The 18,720-nt window shown below is 35.0% G+C and overlaps 1 protein-coding gene across 10 annotated transcripts in view; it reads right to left on the bottom strand.

Moving 5' to 3' along the window:
* The window catches only part of LOC105486326 (centromere protein E), a 94,015-nt gene that overhangs the window by 50,175 nt on the left and 25,120 nt on the right, over positions 1-18,720 (bottom strand). For 7 of the 10 annotated variants that reach the window (XM_011749155.3, XM_011749151.3, XM_011749152.3 and 4 more), the window contains exons 17-24: positions 6,933-7,007; positions 6,591-6,710; positions 4,797-4,919; positions 4,548-4,713; positions 4,087-4,241; positions 2,484-2,798; positions 1,770-2,042; positions 1,464-1,622 (exon numbers count right to left, since the gene is read on the bottom strand). In XM_011749155.3, coding sequence (XP_011747457.2) covers positions 1,464-1,622; positions 1,770-2,042; positions 2,484-2,798; positions 4,087-4,241; positions 4,548-4,713; positions 4,797-4,919; positions 6,591-6,710; positions 6,933-7,007 — 1,386 coding nt within the window. The remainder of the gene's footprint in view (positions 1-1,463; positions 1,623-1,769; positions 2,043-2,483; positions 2,799-4,086; positions 4,242-4,547; positions 4,714-4,796; positions 4,920-6,590; positions 6,711-6,932; positions 7,008-18,720) is intronic. The other 3 variants (XM_011749153.3, XM_011749160.3, XM_011749159.3) reach the window with 2 other exon arrangements.

The raw sequence follows: 18,720 nt of genomic DNA, 5'->3' as shown, positions 1-18,720 counted from the left end.
AAAAGACAACCTATGGAATGGGAGAAAATTTCTGCAATATTGCATATAACTGATAAAGGGGTAATATTCAGAAGTATAAAGAACTCCTACAACCCAACAACAAAAATCAAACAACCCAACACAAAAACAGGCAAAAGACTTAAACAGACATTTCTGCAAGGAAGATAAACAAATGGCCAAAAAGCACACGAAGACATTCGACATCACTAATCATCAGAAAAATGCAACTCAAAACCACGATGAGATACTGCCTCACGTCCATTAGGATGGCTACTATAAAAAAAACCAGAAAGTAGTGTGTTGGCAAAGGTGCATATAAATCAGAACATTTATGTCCTTTTGGTGGGAAGTAAGATGGTACAGCTGTTATGGAAAACACTATGGTGCTTTCTCAAAAAATTAAAAATAGAATTACCATATAACCTAGCAATTCCACTTCTGGATATATACATATCCAAAATAATTGAAAGCAGGGTTTTGAAGAGGTATTTGTTCACCCATGTTCATAGGAGCATTATTCACAATAGCCAATAATGGGTAGAAGCAACCCAAGTGTCCATGACGGATGCACAGATAAGCAAAATGTAGCATATACATATAATGGAAATTTACCCATAAAAAGGAAGGGAATTCTAACACATGGTACAACATGGATGAAGACATTATGCAAAATGAGATAGGTCAGTTACAAAAAGACAAATACTGCATGATTCCACTTACATGAGGTACTCAGAGTAGTCAAATTCATAAAGACAGAAAAGTAAAATGGTGGTAGCTAGGGTCTGTGGGGAAGGAAAATGGGGAGTTGTTGCCCAGTGGGTATAGTTTTGGTTTTTGCAAGATGAAAAGAATTCTGGAAATTGGTGGTATCACAATGTGAATGAACTTTACACTAGTGAAGTATATACTTAAAATGGTTAAGGTGGTAAATTTTATGTTATGTGTATTTCACTACCAATTTAAAAAATATATACTACTATATACTATTCCAAGCTATAGATTTACAGAAGATTATTTCACCAGTCTCCTAGTGAAGAATATTTTAAAATTCTAGCAGTAAATACTCTGGATAAAATAATATTAACTATAATAAAAATGATATATTATTTAAAAATTACTGTTACCAATATACCTTAGAGGTGTTTTAGGAAAGTAGAAAAGAATACTATTAATGAATGAAACCCTGGTATAACATTATAAGGCAATCCTCCCTGCAATGGACTGAATTGTAAACTCTAAGCAAGTTTAGTATTGAAAATCTGACATAAAATAAGTATCAGCTATGCAAAATTTGGACTAACACTTTTTTGGGCCCCTTCCTTTTCTAATTGGATAAGTTTGTCAAATTGTTAGTTATTAACATTGTGAATAACAAATAAAATTGAGAATATTATGTTTAAGTTTTTGAGGTTAAAGTGTATATATACAAGTATATGAAAACTTTGAAAATAAACACCCTTTACCTTTTGCTGAAATTCATCTTTAGTTTCTCCTGTATTTTCCTCCATATGCAAATTCCTGGAAACTTCCTCAGAAATTTTCAATTTTAGTGTATTAATTGTTTCTTGATGTTGTTTCAAAGATTCAAGAGCATTTCGTAATTGTTCTTGAGTATCTATGTTCTTTGTTAGAGAAATATAAAAACAATTTCCATTAGAATATGAAACAAAATTATTTTATAACTACATAATCATAAATAATAAATGATGGCCTCTGCAATGCTTTTAAGAGTCTCCAATTTTTCAAAGTTTAATCAATCAAAACCTTACCATGTTTACAGTATCGTGAATATCACTTTTGAGTTGGTCCCTCTCAATTTGCAAGCTCTTTTGGAGTTGTTTTAGGTCATCTTTTTCTTGAGTTAAAGTTTTTACTTCTTCTAAAGTTTGCTGCAGTTTCTCAGTAATCAGTGTTTTCTCCCTTTCTACAGTTTGCAGTGTAGAATCTCTATTTTCTAATTGTTCCTTCAGCTCTTCCATCTCATTTAGTCTTTCTTGAACCTCACATGTTTTCTTCTGAAGTTCTTGGGTCTTGTAAGAAAGCTTTAAAAAAGAAAAAGTTAATGTCACACGGTAAAAGCAGAGCAGTCTGAGGCATACATATACACAGAAACCAAAACCCCAGGAGACTAAGGAGCATTTCTCAAAATAGCATCTTTTTTTTTTTTTTTTTTTTTTTTTGAGACGGAGTCTCGCTCTGTAGCCCAGGCTGGAGTGCAGTGGCCGGATCTCAGCTCACTGCAAGCTCCGCCTCCCGGGTTCACGCCATTCTCCGGCCTCAGCCTCCCGAGTAGCTGGGACTACAGGCGCTGCCACCTCGCCCGGCTATTTTTTGTATTTCTTAGTAGAGACGGGGTTTCACCGTGTTAGCCAGGATGGTCTCGATCTCCTGACCTCGTGATCCGCCCATCTCGGCCTCCCAAAGTGCTGGGATTACAGGCTTGAGCCACCGCGCCCGGCCTCAAAATAGCATCTTTTACCAACCTCGGTCTTCAAAGCATCCAAACTTGAATCAAATTTTTGTGCTTCTTTAGAGAGATTAACTATTTCCTGATTCATTCTCGCATTCTCCTCAAGGACCATCTTATACTTTTGCTCAAAGTCAATATGAAGGCTTTTGAAATTTTGGAATTCCTGATCAGTGCTTTTATAATTTGACTGGGTAGTTGCTAGGTCATCTTTTGTTTTCCCAATTTCTTCAAGTAAACCTTGAACTCTACTCTCCTTATAAACTACTTCAGAAAATAATTTATGTTTTTCTGATGTTATTATATGGAGCTCTTCAGATTTGTCATGTATCTACGGAAAAGAAATAAAATTTAGGGATATTAGCAACATATGATTCACTGAAGCAATTTTTAGGAAAAAAAAGCTTTCTTTGCAAAAAGAGAAGTTATTTACATTGAGCAAAAATTTGACTGAGGAAAGGCAATACAGTAGTACTCTTATTGTCACTTTTCTCTAACTCAGCTTGTTTAACTCTACCTTCGATGTTTTATTTTCTAATCTCTTTGTATTCTAGAAAGTAAGGCCTGCATGGAGAACAGTCAGTAAAGGCACATAATCAGATTGTCTTTATTTCCTTACCCATCATTCTAAAGTGTTTTCTAACTTTATCATGTGGCAGGCATTTCTCAGAATTTGACATTTTTTTCCCTAAAGGCTTTGAATGTGTCTCAGGTTTCCAAAAACTTAATCAATCAACAATGTAAGTAATGTTTATTCATTTAAAATTGTTATTTAAGAAGTATCTTAAGTATCAGGTATGGTCCATGAAAAAAATAAAAATAATAAGTATTACTTAATATGTAAATAATTACATAATTTAAATAAACCATATCTTGTATATTAACAGTTTAATCACTGTGAAAGATAAGGGCAGAGGGAGATGAGAAAAAGAGATAAAGGAGGGACAAAGTAAAGAGGGGCAATACAGCATAGTAGCTACAGTTTAAGAGGCATATTTGTGTGGCTCAACTATTAGCTTGATAATGGGTTATTGGAGATAAAAGACTACCTACTTTTGAAGAGTTTATAAGACGAGTAAATGAAATAATGTTTTTGAAGTTCTTTAGCATGATGTTTGCCGTATAGTAAGTACTCACATTTTTAACATTTTTCTTTTAGACAAGTAGAAAGAAAAACTGGCAGGCCATGGATTTACAGAAACATTCACCAGCCTGAAAGATCTGCATTAACCTCTAAAACTTTATCAGTGCCACCTCTTTTCCCTCATTACTGTCTTTTATTCAAAATAACGATACTACTACTATCAAAAAAATGGTAAAGACTAAGGGTGGGCCGTAATATTGAATAAATGCAACATTTGAGGAATGGCTGCTACATGGATTATATTACTAAGTATACAGTTAAATACACTTTGAAAAAACATACATTTTTTAAATCTAGTAGCATAAGAACAAATTAGAAGATGAACTATATTCATTTCTATTGCTAACTAGTCAAATGTTTACAGCATCTCTTTTGCCTGCTAGTTTAAAATAAACTATACCAAAATATTTAAGGCACTATTATCGCAAAGGTATTTATTTCAAAATAAGGGATAAGTGTTTATAAATGTGTTTACCTCTTTCCTCAGTCTTTCTACTTCAGAAGGTAAAGATTTCAATTCTGAAAGCAAATTGACTTCTTTCCGCAAAGCTTCATTTTCTTCAACTTCTTTATTTAGTTCTTTCTGAAGATCAGTAATCTTTCCTTCCAATTCCAAATTATAGAGCAAATCTAGAAAGTTTTGGTAAATTGTATAAAGATCCAATGTTGGCAAACAGGTAATTTAATTTTTAATAGTCCTTGAATCACCTTTTTCAGGATCAGCTAAAGTTTATTTGAAAAATCATCCTTTATGATTTGAAACCCATGGAAATCTTTATAAATATTAATACCAAAAGACACTAAAGCATAATATTGAGTTTTTAAAAAATCAGAGTATAATGAATTTTTAATCATTGAAATATGCTTGAAAAATTGTTTAGGTACATTTCTAGAAGAAGTCAGATTTGAAAAAAGATGTTTAAAATTACAAAATACCTTTTGGAACTTTGCCATCTATAAGGGAGGTGAGTTTTGTTATCTCATTAAAAGCAGATTGTAATTCTTTCTCCAGATCAACTTGCATTTTCTTTTTTGCCTCCAATTGGCTTTGATATAACTGAATATCATTTTCCATTTGCTTGTATGTACTTGCAAGTTCTTGCTATTGAGAAAAACATTGCAAATGCACAAAAATGCACTGATCATTACAACTACTTTACTATAAATATTACAAAAAATACTTACCATTTTCTCCTTCAGCTCCAGATTTTCACTTCTAAGAAAGGCTGATTCTCTCTTGGCATCAAGGGCTACAGTTTCAGCATCAAACAGAGTCTGTTTCATTTGTTTTTGGTCTTCAATGCTTTCCTAAACAGATGACAAAAGGGGTTCAGTGAAACCTAATTTTCAGAGTTGGAAAATTCTTAAGAGAATATGTATATAAATGTTAACTCTAGATAACCAAAAAGCGTACAAATATGCTAGTTACCAAATATATAAAAAGAAATCACGTTTTCCTAATAAAAATATTTTTTAAAAATTCTGGTCATATTTTTCAAATTATATAAGCAATATATCAAATTATATAAGCAACGTATCATAATTTAGATGTTTTGTTTAAAAGTTAACAGAACCGTTGTTCTGCGAGGTTGTTTTCTATGGATTTTTATTTTGAGTTATTCTCTTCAACACATGATAGGTAAGTAGTTAACAGTTATATTAAAGATATTAACCCACAAATTGAAAAGGAAAAAGACAAATGATCTAATAGAAAAACAGAGAAAAGATATGAACAAGAAATTCACAGATGAAAAAATGCAAATGAAAAATAAATGAAAAAAATCTACAACCTCATTTCTAAAGAGAAGTGGTATTTTAATATGACTTTAGCTTATATGAAATCAATGATACGTCCTTGGAAAAAAATTAATAAATTAATACATGAATAAATAAGGAAAAAGAAACAGTAATTTTTAAAAAGTGGGCAGTTCTGCTTGCCACCCTATGAACAGACACTCCAGAATATATAAAAGTGCCTTCCTATCCAGGGCCTCAGAATAGGATGATATAAAATGGTATGAACCCCTTTAAAAAGAATCATTTGTCACAAATAAAAGGCAACAAAAGAATAGAAGGTAACAAAAACTAAAAAACTCAATTGAAAACAGAAGAACAGAATCTAGTCTTTTAAAAGTTCCAGCTAGAAACTGTTACTATTAAAAAAAAAAAAGGTACTAAAAACTGGAATCAAACATACTTTCTTGAAGCAATCAGGTATATTGAAAGCAAACTGAAGAGATTAAATGACATCAACATCAGATTCAATGTTATTTAATGCCAAGATCTTCTATCAACTAAAATCATCTAGAACTATAAAATTATGAAAAAATATACAAGTTTAGATATTTAAGACTTTGACTATATACTACTGCATGCATTTGCATAAAACTACTGAAAAAAATTCAGAATTTTAAAAATTTACTTTTTTTTTTTTTTTTTTTTTGGAGACAGAGTCTTGCTCTGTTGCCCAGGCTGGAGTACAATGGCATGATCTCGGCTCATTGCAGCAAGCTCAAGCAATCCTGCCATCTCAGTTACCCAAGTAGCTGGCAGTATATGCCGGGCTTATTTTCACATATTTTGTAGAGACCAGGTCTCATTATGTTGCCCAGGCTGGTCTTGAACTCCTGGGCTCGAGTGATCATCCCACCTCAGCCTCCCAAAGTACTGGCATCACAGGGATTAGCCAGCGTGCCTGGCCTAAAACTTAGTGATTCTTAATGGGAGCCTGTCCTTAACTTCCTTATATTTACTCAAAGGATGATATGATCAACTTTCTACAAACGTAACTTTATCTCTAAAATGGCAAATATACTAACAGTCCCTATGTCATAGGGTTATTGACAGACTTAATAAAATACATATAAATTTATTACAACAATACCCAGCACAAAGTAGGTCCAATATAAGCATTTGCTAAGATGATGGTACGCTATATATATTTATGTGATTACATAACAAAATAAGCCTGATTTTTACCAATGAGCATGACAAGTCCATTTTTATATTTTCTAGCTTTTGAGAGTCGATGTATTCCTGTAGCTTCTTAATCTGGTCTTCCTTTTCTCTAAGCAGCTCTACTTTTGAACTTAGTTCATTCTAAAAGAATCAAAGGAGAGAGTAACAATTTAGAATCTGATCTGAAGTCTACGGGATAAAAACAGAACTTATATATATTAGTTTAAATCCATAGTAAAATTCAAAGTCACTAATATTTTAAAAACATAATTCCCTTATTTCTGACATTATGATCAGTTACATATGTTGCATGTTTTATAGTTCTAATTGCTTATCAATAGAAATACCCACATGAATGCTCACCTCAAGATCTTGATTATATACTTCTGCATGCTTAACTAAATTCTTTAAGTTCGAAATTTCATGAATTAGTTGCATCTGTAAGAGCATGTGAACAGGTAACAGAGCAAACCAATAGTTAATAAAGCAAAGCAAAGCAAAAACAAAAAACAAAAAACAAAAAACAAAAAAACAAAAAAACAAAAGGCATTGGTTCACTGCTTCAGAATCACCCAACAGTTAGAAAGGACTGAGATCAATTGTTCAAGCTATTGCAACAAAGCACCTCATTATTTAAAAATACTAGAAATATCACCCAAAACATATCAAACAAATAAGGAAAAATCCTCAGCATGACCCCACCAAGTAGCTGGATCATCTGTTAATAAAGCTACAATAATGTCAATAGCAAATTAGTCTGCACCACTTGGAGGAGAGATTTAAAAAGTGGTAATCAAATCTTGAAAAATACACATTTAGTAGATTTTTGTTTTCAGTCAGTTAAGTACAGAAATGTATTAATACTTATAAAGTCTTTTTTTTTTTTTTCTTCCCATAAAGTATCCATCTGGCTCTACATTGGTGTACTACATTGTAATAAGCTCTGATTTAGAATCTAGGTTTGGTTTAGGGTTGTTTCATGCAGTGCCTTTACAATATTATTACTTTCCACCAATGTTACACAGGTATGGAATGATCAACTATTACCTTGATTTATTCCAGAGGAAATATTGTACTCCATTATACTGTTCAACCATGTAAAAGTATAAAGGTAGAAATATTTTTATTGAGGTTTCCTTTCTACCAAAATATCTGTAGCATTAAATATCCGAGTACTAAAAAGTTTGTTGAAAACAAGTAAACCACACATAACCAAGATAAACATTTTCCCTGTAATTATTTAATCTTCATAATCAGATGAGCACTTACAAAGTAAAAGTACATTCTAATACTACGTAAGGGGCTTGAAAATAGTATCTTAGGCCGGGCGTGGTGGCTCAAGCCTGTAATCCCAGCACTTTGGGAGACCGAGACGTGCAGATCACGAGGTCAGGAGATCAAGACCATCCTGGCTAACATGGTGAAACCCCATCTCTACTAAAAAATACAAAACACTAGCCAGGCGAGGTGGCGGGCGCCTGTAGTCCCAGCTACTCGGGAGGCTGAGGCAGGAAAATGGCGTAAACCCGGGAGGCAGAGCTTGCAGTGGGCTGAGATCCGGCCATTGCACTCTAGCCTGGGCGACAGAGCAAGACCGCGTCTCAAAAAAAAAAAAAAAAAAAAAAAAAAGAAAAAAGAAAATAGTATCTTATTTAAATATTTTCTGGATGTTTAACTGAGTCCTGACTAGTTTTAAATTTCAGACTAGTGCAAGTGTTGACATTACTATTTCAGGTCAGCGCTATCCAAGAGAAACATAATGTCAGACACATATGTAATTTAAAATGTCCTAGTAGGCACATTAAACATAAAAAGAAAAAGGCAGAATTAACTTTGATAACATATTTTATTTAATCGAATATATGAAAAAAATTTCTTCTAAAATGTTTTTTCAGGTAATCCATCTGACATGTTTCTTTAGGTAATCAATATAAAAAAATGAACGATTTTACATTCTTTTTTATACACTTAGGCCAATTCAGACTGGTCCCATTTCAGGTGCTTAATTGCCACATATGGTTAGTGGCTACCCCACTGTAGAGCACAGTCTTAGACATTTGTACTGCTTTTAATTTAAATTGGCTCCATCTTTTACCTTTTCTTCCCTATTTTTAACTTCTGTGAAAGAAAATCACATTTACCAATAAGGAAGAATCAAAAATCAATCCTAACTTTTAAAAATACTTAAAAGAGATTGGGTACATTCAGGGTAGTACAGCCATAGAAAATGAAAGCATTTAAAGAATACTCATTCAGAAAAGAAAATTTTCCTACTTCTTATTTGAAATAGCACTTTATCTTAGGTACTGGTTCTTATACACAGAAAATAATTAGCTTTTGTAAAAATAAAAACATATGATCTGATCTATAGTTAATCCATTGCTACCATTTAAATTGCATAAATACTATTTACATTGCAGATTTAAATGGTAATTGTCAGTAGGTAAAATGAAATATTTAACTTAAATCTCCAAGCAGTAAAAAGTATAAAATTAAATACACCAAGTTAAAATACGTAGATGGTAAAGATTTTTCTTATTCCTTGAGTATTGTGATACTTGACATTTCCCATTCTCCCTCTAACACATACTATTTAAGCATCTCATGTTACTACTATATTCCCACTAGAAAATTATATACAACTTGGGTGAGGATTTTGATAAAAGCTTTAGGAAAACCAGGGAAATGACTCCATGTCCTAAGGCCATAATTTGACTTTTATTCCCTTTTAGCTACACCTTTCCCCAACATGTAGGTTTTGGAACATATTTTGCTACATACACATAGACTTATATTTTTAACATGGACTAGATACTGCAAAACTGTTTTTGAACAGGATAAGTTTTTATTACATAATCTTTTAAGTAACCTTAAAATTTGTGTCTAATTAAAAATAAAAGGCCTAGAGCAGTGGCTCACACATGTAGTCCTAGCACTTTGGGAGGCTGAGGTGAGCAGATCACTTGAGCCCAGGAGTGTGAGACTAGCCTGGCCAACATGGCAAGACCCCCGTCTCTATAAAGAAAAAGTTTTTTAATTATATATTTTTTAGATTAGAAAGCTGAGTGTTTTGTTAAAAAGAAAAACAAAGAAAAATAAATTTAAAAAGAAGGGAGTAGGATTTTTTCTCCCTCAACTGTGGTTAAAATGGAAGAAAAACTGCAGTGTGATACATGTCATATATTCTGTGGTATTTTTGTAATCCTTCTCTGTGTTGACTCAATTCAATAAGCTTCAATTTTTCTTATTAATATATTAGTGATGTGAGAAAAATATTAGAGAAATTATTGCCATTTATCCTAAAAGTTAGTTTTATGTCATGTTAATATTACATATAAAAAACATATAAAAATTAGATGAAATTTTAAAGTCAGAAGGGACCTTGGTGAGCACCTGGTCTCTACTTCAAGGGTGGAGAAATACAGGAAGCCCTGAGATTCAATGACTTGCCCAAGGCCTTGGCAATAATTCGTAATAGGATTGGATCTGCGGTGAGTTTATAAGTGGCAAAACTGGGGCTTAAATCCAGGCAATTTCACTCTGGAGACCATGTTCTTAATGATGACACTAAGCCAGTCCCTTTGATAAAACCTAGTTTTATTGATTAAAGTTCAATGGTTTTGTCATGCATGACATTTTGCACTTCATTAATATGCATTTTAAAACAAGTTAAATGAAACCCTGTGGAGAACTTACAGACTTTTACCTCTTTGAATATAATACCTATGAAATGAAGAAATAATTTTAATTTGTAGGTAGAATGGAAATAATAGCTTTGGCATAGAATTCTTTTTTCCTTTAAAAAAGAAAAGAGATTGAGAAACTGAACAATGATATTAAGGAAAAAGGATCATGGCCTTTTGGGCTAGCCACATAGAAGTCTGAAAAGTAGCTGCAAATTAATTCATCTTTTAACTACATAAAACACTGGGTCTTATTTTTTTTTTTGAAGGGAGGTGTTCATGAATCATTTCGCAAGCCTGATAAGAACTACAGATTCTTGTTCCAGAAAAATGAAAATGCATTGAAAAATTCTGCAAAATAATTTCACAGCATCTGTGGCCTCTAGGTTAAGGACACTTTGCACTAATAACTCCTTTTAATCTTTTGGACAATTTCTGAGTCCCTAAAGTCTAATGGTTTCTGGATTAAGTTCTCTTAACATGTAGTCTAATATTTTATACTTAGAAAATGAGTGATCTGTTTCTAAAAATTCCATTAAAACTAGTATTAGTTATACTAATTTTCATATAACTCTCTTAGGTGGAGAAGGAAAAGCAAAATGTATAAAATTAGCTTCTCTATCTATTCTAATGTTTTAATTATTTAGAAACATACTTTCTAAAGAAAAAGAAATCCATTAATATGTAGCATCCATATATAAAACAGTCATCTAGATATTAAAATTCATACTGATCTCAGTAGGAAACGGCTATGCTCTAGGTAGCATTTATGTATGCTCAATAAAATGTAATATACAAACCATAAGGAAACAATTTCAAGACAAATCCATCAAGAGGCAGACACACCAAACCTTCCCACAGATGCTTTTAATTCCTTCTTCTCTTGCATAAGCACCAGGGAAACAAATATGATTTAACTATTTTTAAAATATAAATGAAGAAAATATTTCTTAAATTTTCTAAATTGTATATACATATGAAAAATGGTTAGATCTTCAACACCTCAATCTTAGAAAAAAAATATCTTTAAGACAATACTTCTGAGTGATGTCAAGAAGATGACAGACTAGGATGTCACCTGTTCATATCCCCCCAAAACAACAAGAATTCTGTACCTATTACAGACAAGTCTTTTTGTGGGAGCCTTTGGATTCAGGTAGGAGGTTGCAAAACCCCAGTAGAACTCAAGACTTAGAAGTGTTGTTTTTGAGAGTGTATACCAACACCCAGGTGGGAGTCCTGCTAATTGTGCTCCCAGGTTTATATGCAGAAATGGTCCCATTCCTTGAAGGACTTAGCTACAGCCCTGTTTGGCCCAGAGCCTGCAACCAAAACTCTCTGTCAAGGGGTCCGGGAGGAATCACACACTCTAGGGTCTCGGCAGATGGGCTCTTTTGCCTGTTGACATTGGTCTTGGCAGTGGACCCAAATGTTAGCCTGTCACTTGGCTCCTGCCCTCTTCAAGCTGTAGTCCTAGCTTAGTACTGCTTGCACAAGGACCCAGAAGGGAACATGCCCATCTGAGCCACCAGGATAGGCTTGTCGGCCTCTGTCCCATAGCAGATTCTGAAAGAGACATGTATTGGTTCTAGCCCTTCCCTGCTGCAGCCTCTCTGCTCCCACCCACACAGAGAACTGCCAAGAGATGAACCTGTCTAAGCCACTGGGACAGGCTTGTAGTCCTCCATCCCACAATAGATCCTGAACGGGCCCTGTCTCAGCTTCAATGCCTCTTTGCTGCAGTCAGGAAGCTATCTCCACTGTTTTGGGAACTGCTGGGTGAAGCACCTGCCCCAGCCACCAGGATAGGCTTGATGCATCTTTTCCATAATAGATCCTAAAGGGGTCTTGTCGTGACTGCAGTCCCTCTCTACTGCAGCCTGGCAGTTATCCTGCCTGTGTAGGACAGGCCTGCTGGCTTCCATCACATAGCAGTTCTGGAAAGAACCTTGACTGCCCCAGCTACAGAATGCAAGCAATCCTCCCTGCATAAGGAACTGCTGGGAGTCTTGACTGCTGGTGCTACCAGTTTAAGCTTACCATCATTGGTTCCATAGCACATTCTGAATTAACTCTGAAGCTTGGTTTCAGTTTCTCCTAGCGATAGTCTGAGAATGGTTTCACTAAGCCAGAATCCTACCGGGAGACAGATGTATCAAAGTCCCTGTGGCAGGTTTTGCAACCCTTGTCCATCAGCAGATTCTCAAATGGCCCTGGATCTTGATACTGACCCCTGTCATCTGTAGAATAAGAACAGCTCTGCCCACCTGGGGACCTATAGAGAAAGGTGTCCAGTAGTGCCTCAGCAGGATATCACGCTGACCTCAGTCATACTATGGATCTTGAAAAGACCTTATAAAGATGGTGAAGACTAAAATAAACAGCTAAATTTGTCTTAAATGTGCAGACACTGCTGCGTGACCACAAGTATCATGATCAGGGAAAAATGATGTCACCAAATGCACAAGGTAAGGTACTGGTGACTGATCCTAAAAGATGGAGATGTATAATCTGCCAAATAATTCAAAAGAGTTATTTTAAGCGAGCTCAGCAAACTTCAAGAAAACGTAGAGAAACAATCCAGAAATTTACCAGGGAGACTGAAATAATAAAAAAACCAAACAGAAATCCTAGAGCAAGAAAATACAATGAACAAAATGAAAAATGCAATAAAGAACATCAACAGAAGAATTGATCATGGAGAAGAATTTGTGAGTTTGAGACAGGCTATTTGAAAATATAGAATCAGAAAGCAAAAAAAAAAAAAAAAAAAAAAAAAAGAAAAGAAAAGAAATGAAGCTTATGGGACAAAATCAAAAAACAAATATTTGGGTCACTGCAGTTCAAGTAGAGAAAGACAACAGGACAGAAAGCTTATTTAAAGAAATAATAGCAGAAAATTCCCAAACCTGAAGAAAGCAATACATATTCACATATAGGAAGGTCAAAAGTTACCAATCAGATTCAATCTAAATGACCCTGCCCTAAGACATATTATATTCAAACTCAAAAGTCAAAGACAAAGAGAAAATCCTGAAAGCAGCAAAGTAGCAAGAGTAAAGAGGCAAATAACATAGAAGGGAGTTCCATTATGGTTAGGAGCAGACTTCTAAGCAGAAATCTCACAGGCTAGGATCACTAAAAAGTCAGGAAACAACAGATGCTGGAGAGGATGTGGAGAAATAGGAATACTTTTACACTGTTGGTGGGAGTGTAAATTAGTTCAACATTGTGGAAGACAGTGTGGCAATTCCTCAAGGATCTACAACTAGAAATAACATTTGACTCAGCAAGCCCATTACTGAGTATATACCCAAAGGATTATAAATCATTCTACTATAAAGACACATGCACACATATATTTATTGCAGCATTGTTCACAATAGCAAAGACTTGGAACCAACCCAAATGCCCATCAATGATAGACTAGATAAAGGAAATGTGTCACATATACACCATGGAATATTATGCAGCCATAAAAAAGGATGAGTTCATGTCCTTTGTAGGGGCATGGATGAAGCTAGAAACCATCATTCTCAGCAAACTATCACAAGAACAGAAAACCAAACACCACACGTTCTCACTCATAAGTGGGAGTTGAACAATGAGAACACATGGACACAGGGAGGGGAACATCACACACTGGGGCCTATTGGGGACTGGGGGGCTAGGGGAGGGATAGCATGAGGAGAAATACCTAATGTAATTGACAGGTTGATGGGTGCAGCAAACCACCATGGCATGCGTATACCTATGTAACAAACCTGCATGTTCTGCACATGTACCCCAGAACTTAAAGTATAATTAAACAACAACAACAACAACAACAACAACAACAACAAAAAGGAATCTCACAGGCCAGGAGGGAGTGCAATGATCCAGTCAAAATACTGAGGGAAAAGAGTTGTGACATCGAAACTTAGAACATCAAATATTCAGAAGGTGGAAGGAGATCAAGTGTGGAGTTTGTTTGTTTAGTAATCAATGATAATCTGTTATCAGTTTAAAATAACCTGCCATAACTGTAAGACTTTCTTGTAAGCCTGATGGTAACCACAAAGGAAAAAAGTCTATAATAAATACACTAAAAATAAAAAGGTGTCAAAACATACTATCAGAGACAATAATTTAACCAATAAGGAAGACAGTAAAATAAGATAAAAGGATCTAAAAAACAAATAGAAAACAATTAGCAAAATGGAAGTAGTAATTTCCTACCTATCAATAGTTCCTACCTATCAATGTAAATGGATTGATTCTCCAATTATAAGACAGAGTAGTTAAATGGACTACAAAATCCAATTATATGCTGCCTAAAGAGATTAACTTCACCTATAAGGATACAAATAGATGGAAAGGAAGGGGTGGAAAAAGATATTTCATGCAAACTGAAATTGTAAGACAGCAGGAGAAGCTATACTTACATCAGCTAAAATAGACTTTACATCAAAAAGTGTAAAAGGAGACAAGGTCATTACATAATGATAAAGGGGTCAACTCAGCAAGATGTTACAACAATTGTAAATACATATGCACACTGAACATGGCAGAAAATATATAAAACAAATAACAATAATCTGAAGGAAGAGAGACTGCAACACAATAATAATAGAGGATTTCGAAACTACACTTTCAGCAATGGACAGATTCAGACAGAAAATCAACAAAGAAATAGCAGATTTAAACTGCAGTCTAGACCAAAGAGACCTAACAGATGTTTACAGAACATTCCATTTAACAGCTGCAGAAAACACATTCTCATCAACTGCACATGGAACATTCTCTAAGACAGATAATACGTTAGGCCACAAAAACAGTCTTAAAAAATTTAAAATCAAAATTATATCAAGTATCTTTTCTGACCACAATGACATAAAACTAGAAATCAATAATAGCAGAAACTATGGAAATATTAATTAAACATGCTCCTGAACAATCACTGGGTTAATGAATTAAAAGAGTAATTTAAAAAAGTTAAGACAAATGAAAATGGAAACACAATATACCAAAACGTATAGGATGCAGCAAAAGCAGTTCTAAAAGAGAAATTTATAGTAATAAACACCTACACCAAAAAAGAGGAAAGATCTCAAACTACCTAAACTATTACCTCGAAGAATTAGAAAAACAAGAACAAACTAAACCCTAAATTAGCAAATGGAAAGAATAAAGATGAGAGCTGAAATAAAATAGGGACATAAAAAAATCCACAAAATAAAGAGTTTTTTTTTTTTTTTAAATAAACAAATTCAACAAACCTTTAGCTAGACTAGGTAAAAAAGCTGACTCAAATAAATAAAATCAGAGATAAAAAAGGTGACATTACAATTGATAACACAGAAATACAAAGAATCATGAGACTAGTACGAACAATTATATGCCAATAAATTGAAAAATCTAGAAGAAATGAATTCCTGTACCACATTACCTCGCAAGATTGAATTATGAATAAATAGAAAACCTGAACAGGCCAGTAATGAGAAAGGAGACTTGAATCAGTAATAAAAAGTCTCCTATCAAAGAAAGGCCCTGGACCTGATCGCATCACTGCTGAATTCTACCAATAGTTACAGAAGAACTAATACCAATTCTTCTCAAAGTATTTCAAAAAATTGAAGAGGAAGGAATTTTTCCTAACTTATTCTATGAGGCCAGCATTACACTGATACCAGAAATAGACAAAAAAGGAAAACTACAGGCCAATATCACTGAAGAACAAATGGAAGAACCGTGAACAAAACACTACAAAACTGAATTTAACAGCACATTTAAAAGATAATTCACCATGATAAAGTGGGATTTATCCCAGGAATACAAGAATGGTTCAACATAAACAAATCAACAAACATGACATACCACATTAACAAAACAATGAAAAAAAGTCATACAATCACTTCAACAGATGCAGAAAAATCATGACAGAGTTCAATACCTCTTCATGATAAAAACTCTTAATTAGGTATAGAAGGCCACATACAATGAACCCACTGCTAATGTAATACCAAATGGGGAAAAGCTGAAAGCCTTTTACTCTAAGATCAGGAACAGGATAAGGATGTTCCCTTTTGCCACTTTTATTCAACATAGTACTGGAAGTTCTAGCTAGAGCTATTCAGCAAAAGAGAAAAATAAAACATAATAGGAAAGGAGGAAGTTAAATTGTCTCTATTTGTAGATGATATGATCCTATATACAGAAAACCCTAAGGAATCCATCCAAAACTCTTACAACTAATGAAAAACTCAGTAAAGTTGCAGGATACAAAATCAGCATAAAAAAACAGTAGTATCACTATATGTTAATAGCAAACTATCTAAAAATGACACAAAGAAAAAAATCTCATTTATTACCAAAAAAAAAACCTAGAAATAAATGTAACCAAGGAGGTGTCAGAAAATGAAATGAATTTGAGGTGTCTCTCAAATGAAAACTATAAATCATTAATGAAAGAAATTGAAGAAGACACAAATGGAAAGATATGCATGTTCATGGACTGGAAGAATATTGTTACGATGTCCATATTGTCCAAAGTGATCCACAGATGTAATGCGATATCTATCAAAATACCAAGGACATTCTTCGCAAAAGTAGATTAAAAACAATCCTCACATTCGTATGGAACCCCAAAAGACCCTGTACAGCCAAAGCAATCTTGAGCAAAAAGAGCAAATCTGGAGGCATCATACCATCTGCCTCCAAAATATATTACAAAAGTATAGTAACCAAAATAACATGCTACTGGCATAGAAACAGACAACAGGCCAATAGAACAGAGAACCCAGAAATAAATCCACGCATATACAGCCAACTGATTTTTGACAAAAGTACCAAGAACATATGTTGGGGAAAGGACAGTCTTTCTTCAATAGTGGTGCTGGGAAAACTGAATGAATATCTATATGTTGAAGAAAGAAACTAGATCTCCTGTCTCTCATGATATATAAGAATCAATTCAGAATGAGTTAAGGATGTAAATATTAAGACTTGAAACTATGAAACTACTAGAAAACAAGATAGGGGAAATGCTTCAGAACATTGGTCAGGACAAGGAATTTTTGGATAAGACCTCAAAAGCACAACCAAAAAGACCAAAAATAAATAAATGGAATTACAACTAAAGTAAAAGGAAATCATCAATAAAGAGACAACCTACAGAATGGCAGAAATATTTGCAAACTATACATCTGACATATGGTTAATATCCAAAATATATAAGAAACTCAAACAACTCAATAGCAAAAAAACCCCCAAACAACCCAATTAAAATATAGGCAAAAGACCTGAACAGACATTTCTCTAAAGAAGACATACACATAGCCAACAGATAGATGAAAAAAAAGTTCAGTATTACTAATAATCAAGGATATGCAAATCAAAACCACAGTGAGGTACTGCCTCATCCCAATCAGAATGGCTTACGAAGAAGGCAGAAAAGAACTTCTTGGCAAGGATGTGGACAAAAGGGAATCCTTTTACACTGTTGGTGGAAATATACAGAAAAGAGTATGAGGGTTCCTCAACAAAGCAAAAATAGAACTACCATAAGATCCAGCAGTCCTACCACTGGGTATATACCCAAAGGAAATTAAATGAGTATGTCCAAGAAATATCTGCATTCCCATATTTACTGCAGCACCTTCCACAACAGCCAAGATATGGAACCAACCTAAAAGTCTACCAACAGAGGAACGGATAAAGAAAATTTGGTATGGACATTGCCGGCGGAGCAAGATGGCCGAATAGGAACAGCTCCAGTCTCCAACTCCCAGCGCGAGCGACACAGAAGACCCGTGATTTCTGCATTTTCAACTGAGGTACTGGGTTCATCTCACTGGGGAGTGCCAGACGATCGGTGCTGGTCAGCTGCTGCAGCCCGACCAGCGAGAGCTGAAGCAGGGCGAGGCATTGCCTCACCTGGGAAGCGCAAGGGGGAAGGGAATCCCTTTTCCTAGCCAGGGGAACTGAGACACACAACACCTGGAAAATCGGGTAACTCCCACCCCAATACTGCGCTTTAAGCAAACAGGCACACCAGGAGATCATATCCCACACCTGGCCGGGAGGGTCCCACACCCACGGAGCCTCCCTCATTGCTAGCACAGCAGTCTGTGATCTACCGGCAAGGCAGCAGCGAGGCTGGGGGAGGGGCGCCCGCCATTGCTGAGGCTTAAGTAGGTAAACAAAGCTGCTGGGAAGCTCGAACTGGGTGGAGCTCACAGCAGCTCAAGGAAACCTGCCTGTCTCTTTAGACTCCACCTCTGGGGACAGGGCACAGTAAACAATAACAAACACAGCAGAAGCCTCTGCAGACGCAAACGACTCTGTCTGACAGCTTTGAAGAGAGCAGTGGATCTCCCAACACGGAGGTTGAGATCTGAGAAGGGACAGACTCCCTGCTCAAGTGGGTCCCTGACCCCTGAGTAGCCTAACTGGGAGACATCCCCCACTAGGGGCAGTCTGACACCCCA

The sequence above is a fragment of the Macaca nemestrina genome, chromosome 3 (assembly GCF_043159975.1).
Source record: "Macaca nemestrina isolate mMacNem1 chromosome 3, mMacNem.hap1, whole genome shotgun sequence".
Classification (NCBI taxonomy): domain Eukaryota; kingdom Metazoa; phylum Chordata; class Mammalia; order Primates; family Cercopithecidae; genus Macaca; species Macaca nemestrina.
The sequence above is the reverse complement of the archived record's forward strand: the minus strand, read 5'-3'. Positions and strand labels throughout refer to the sequence as shown.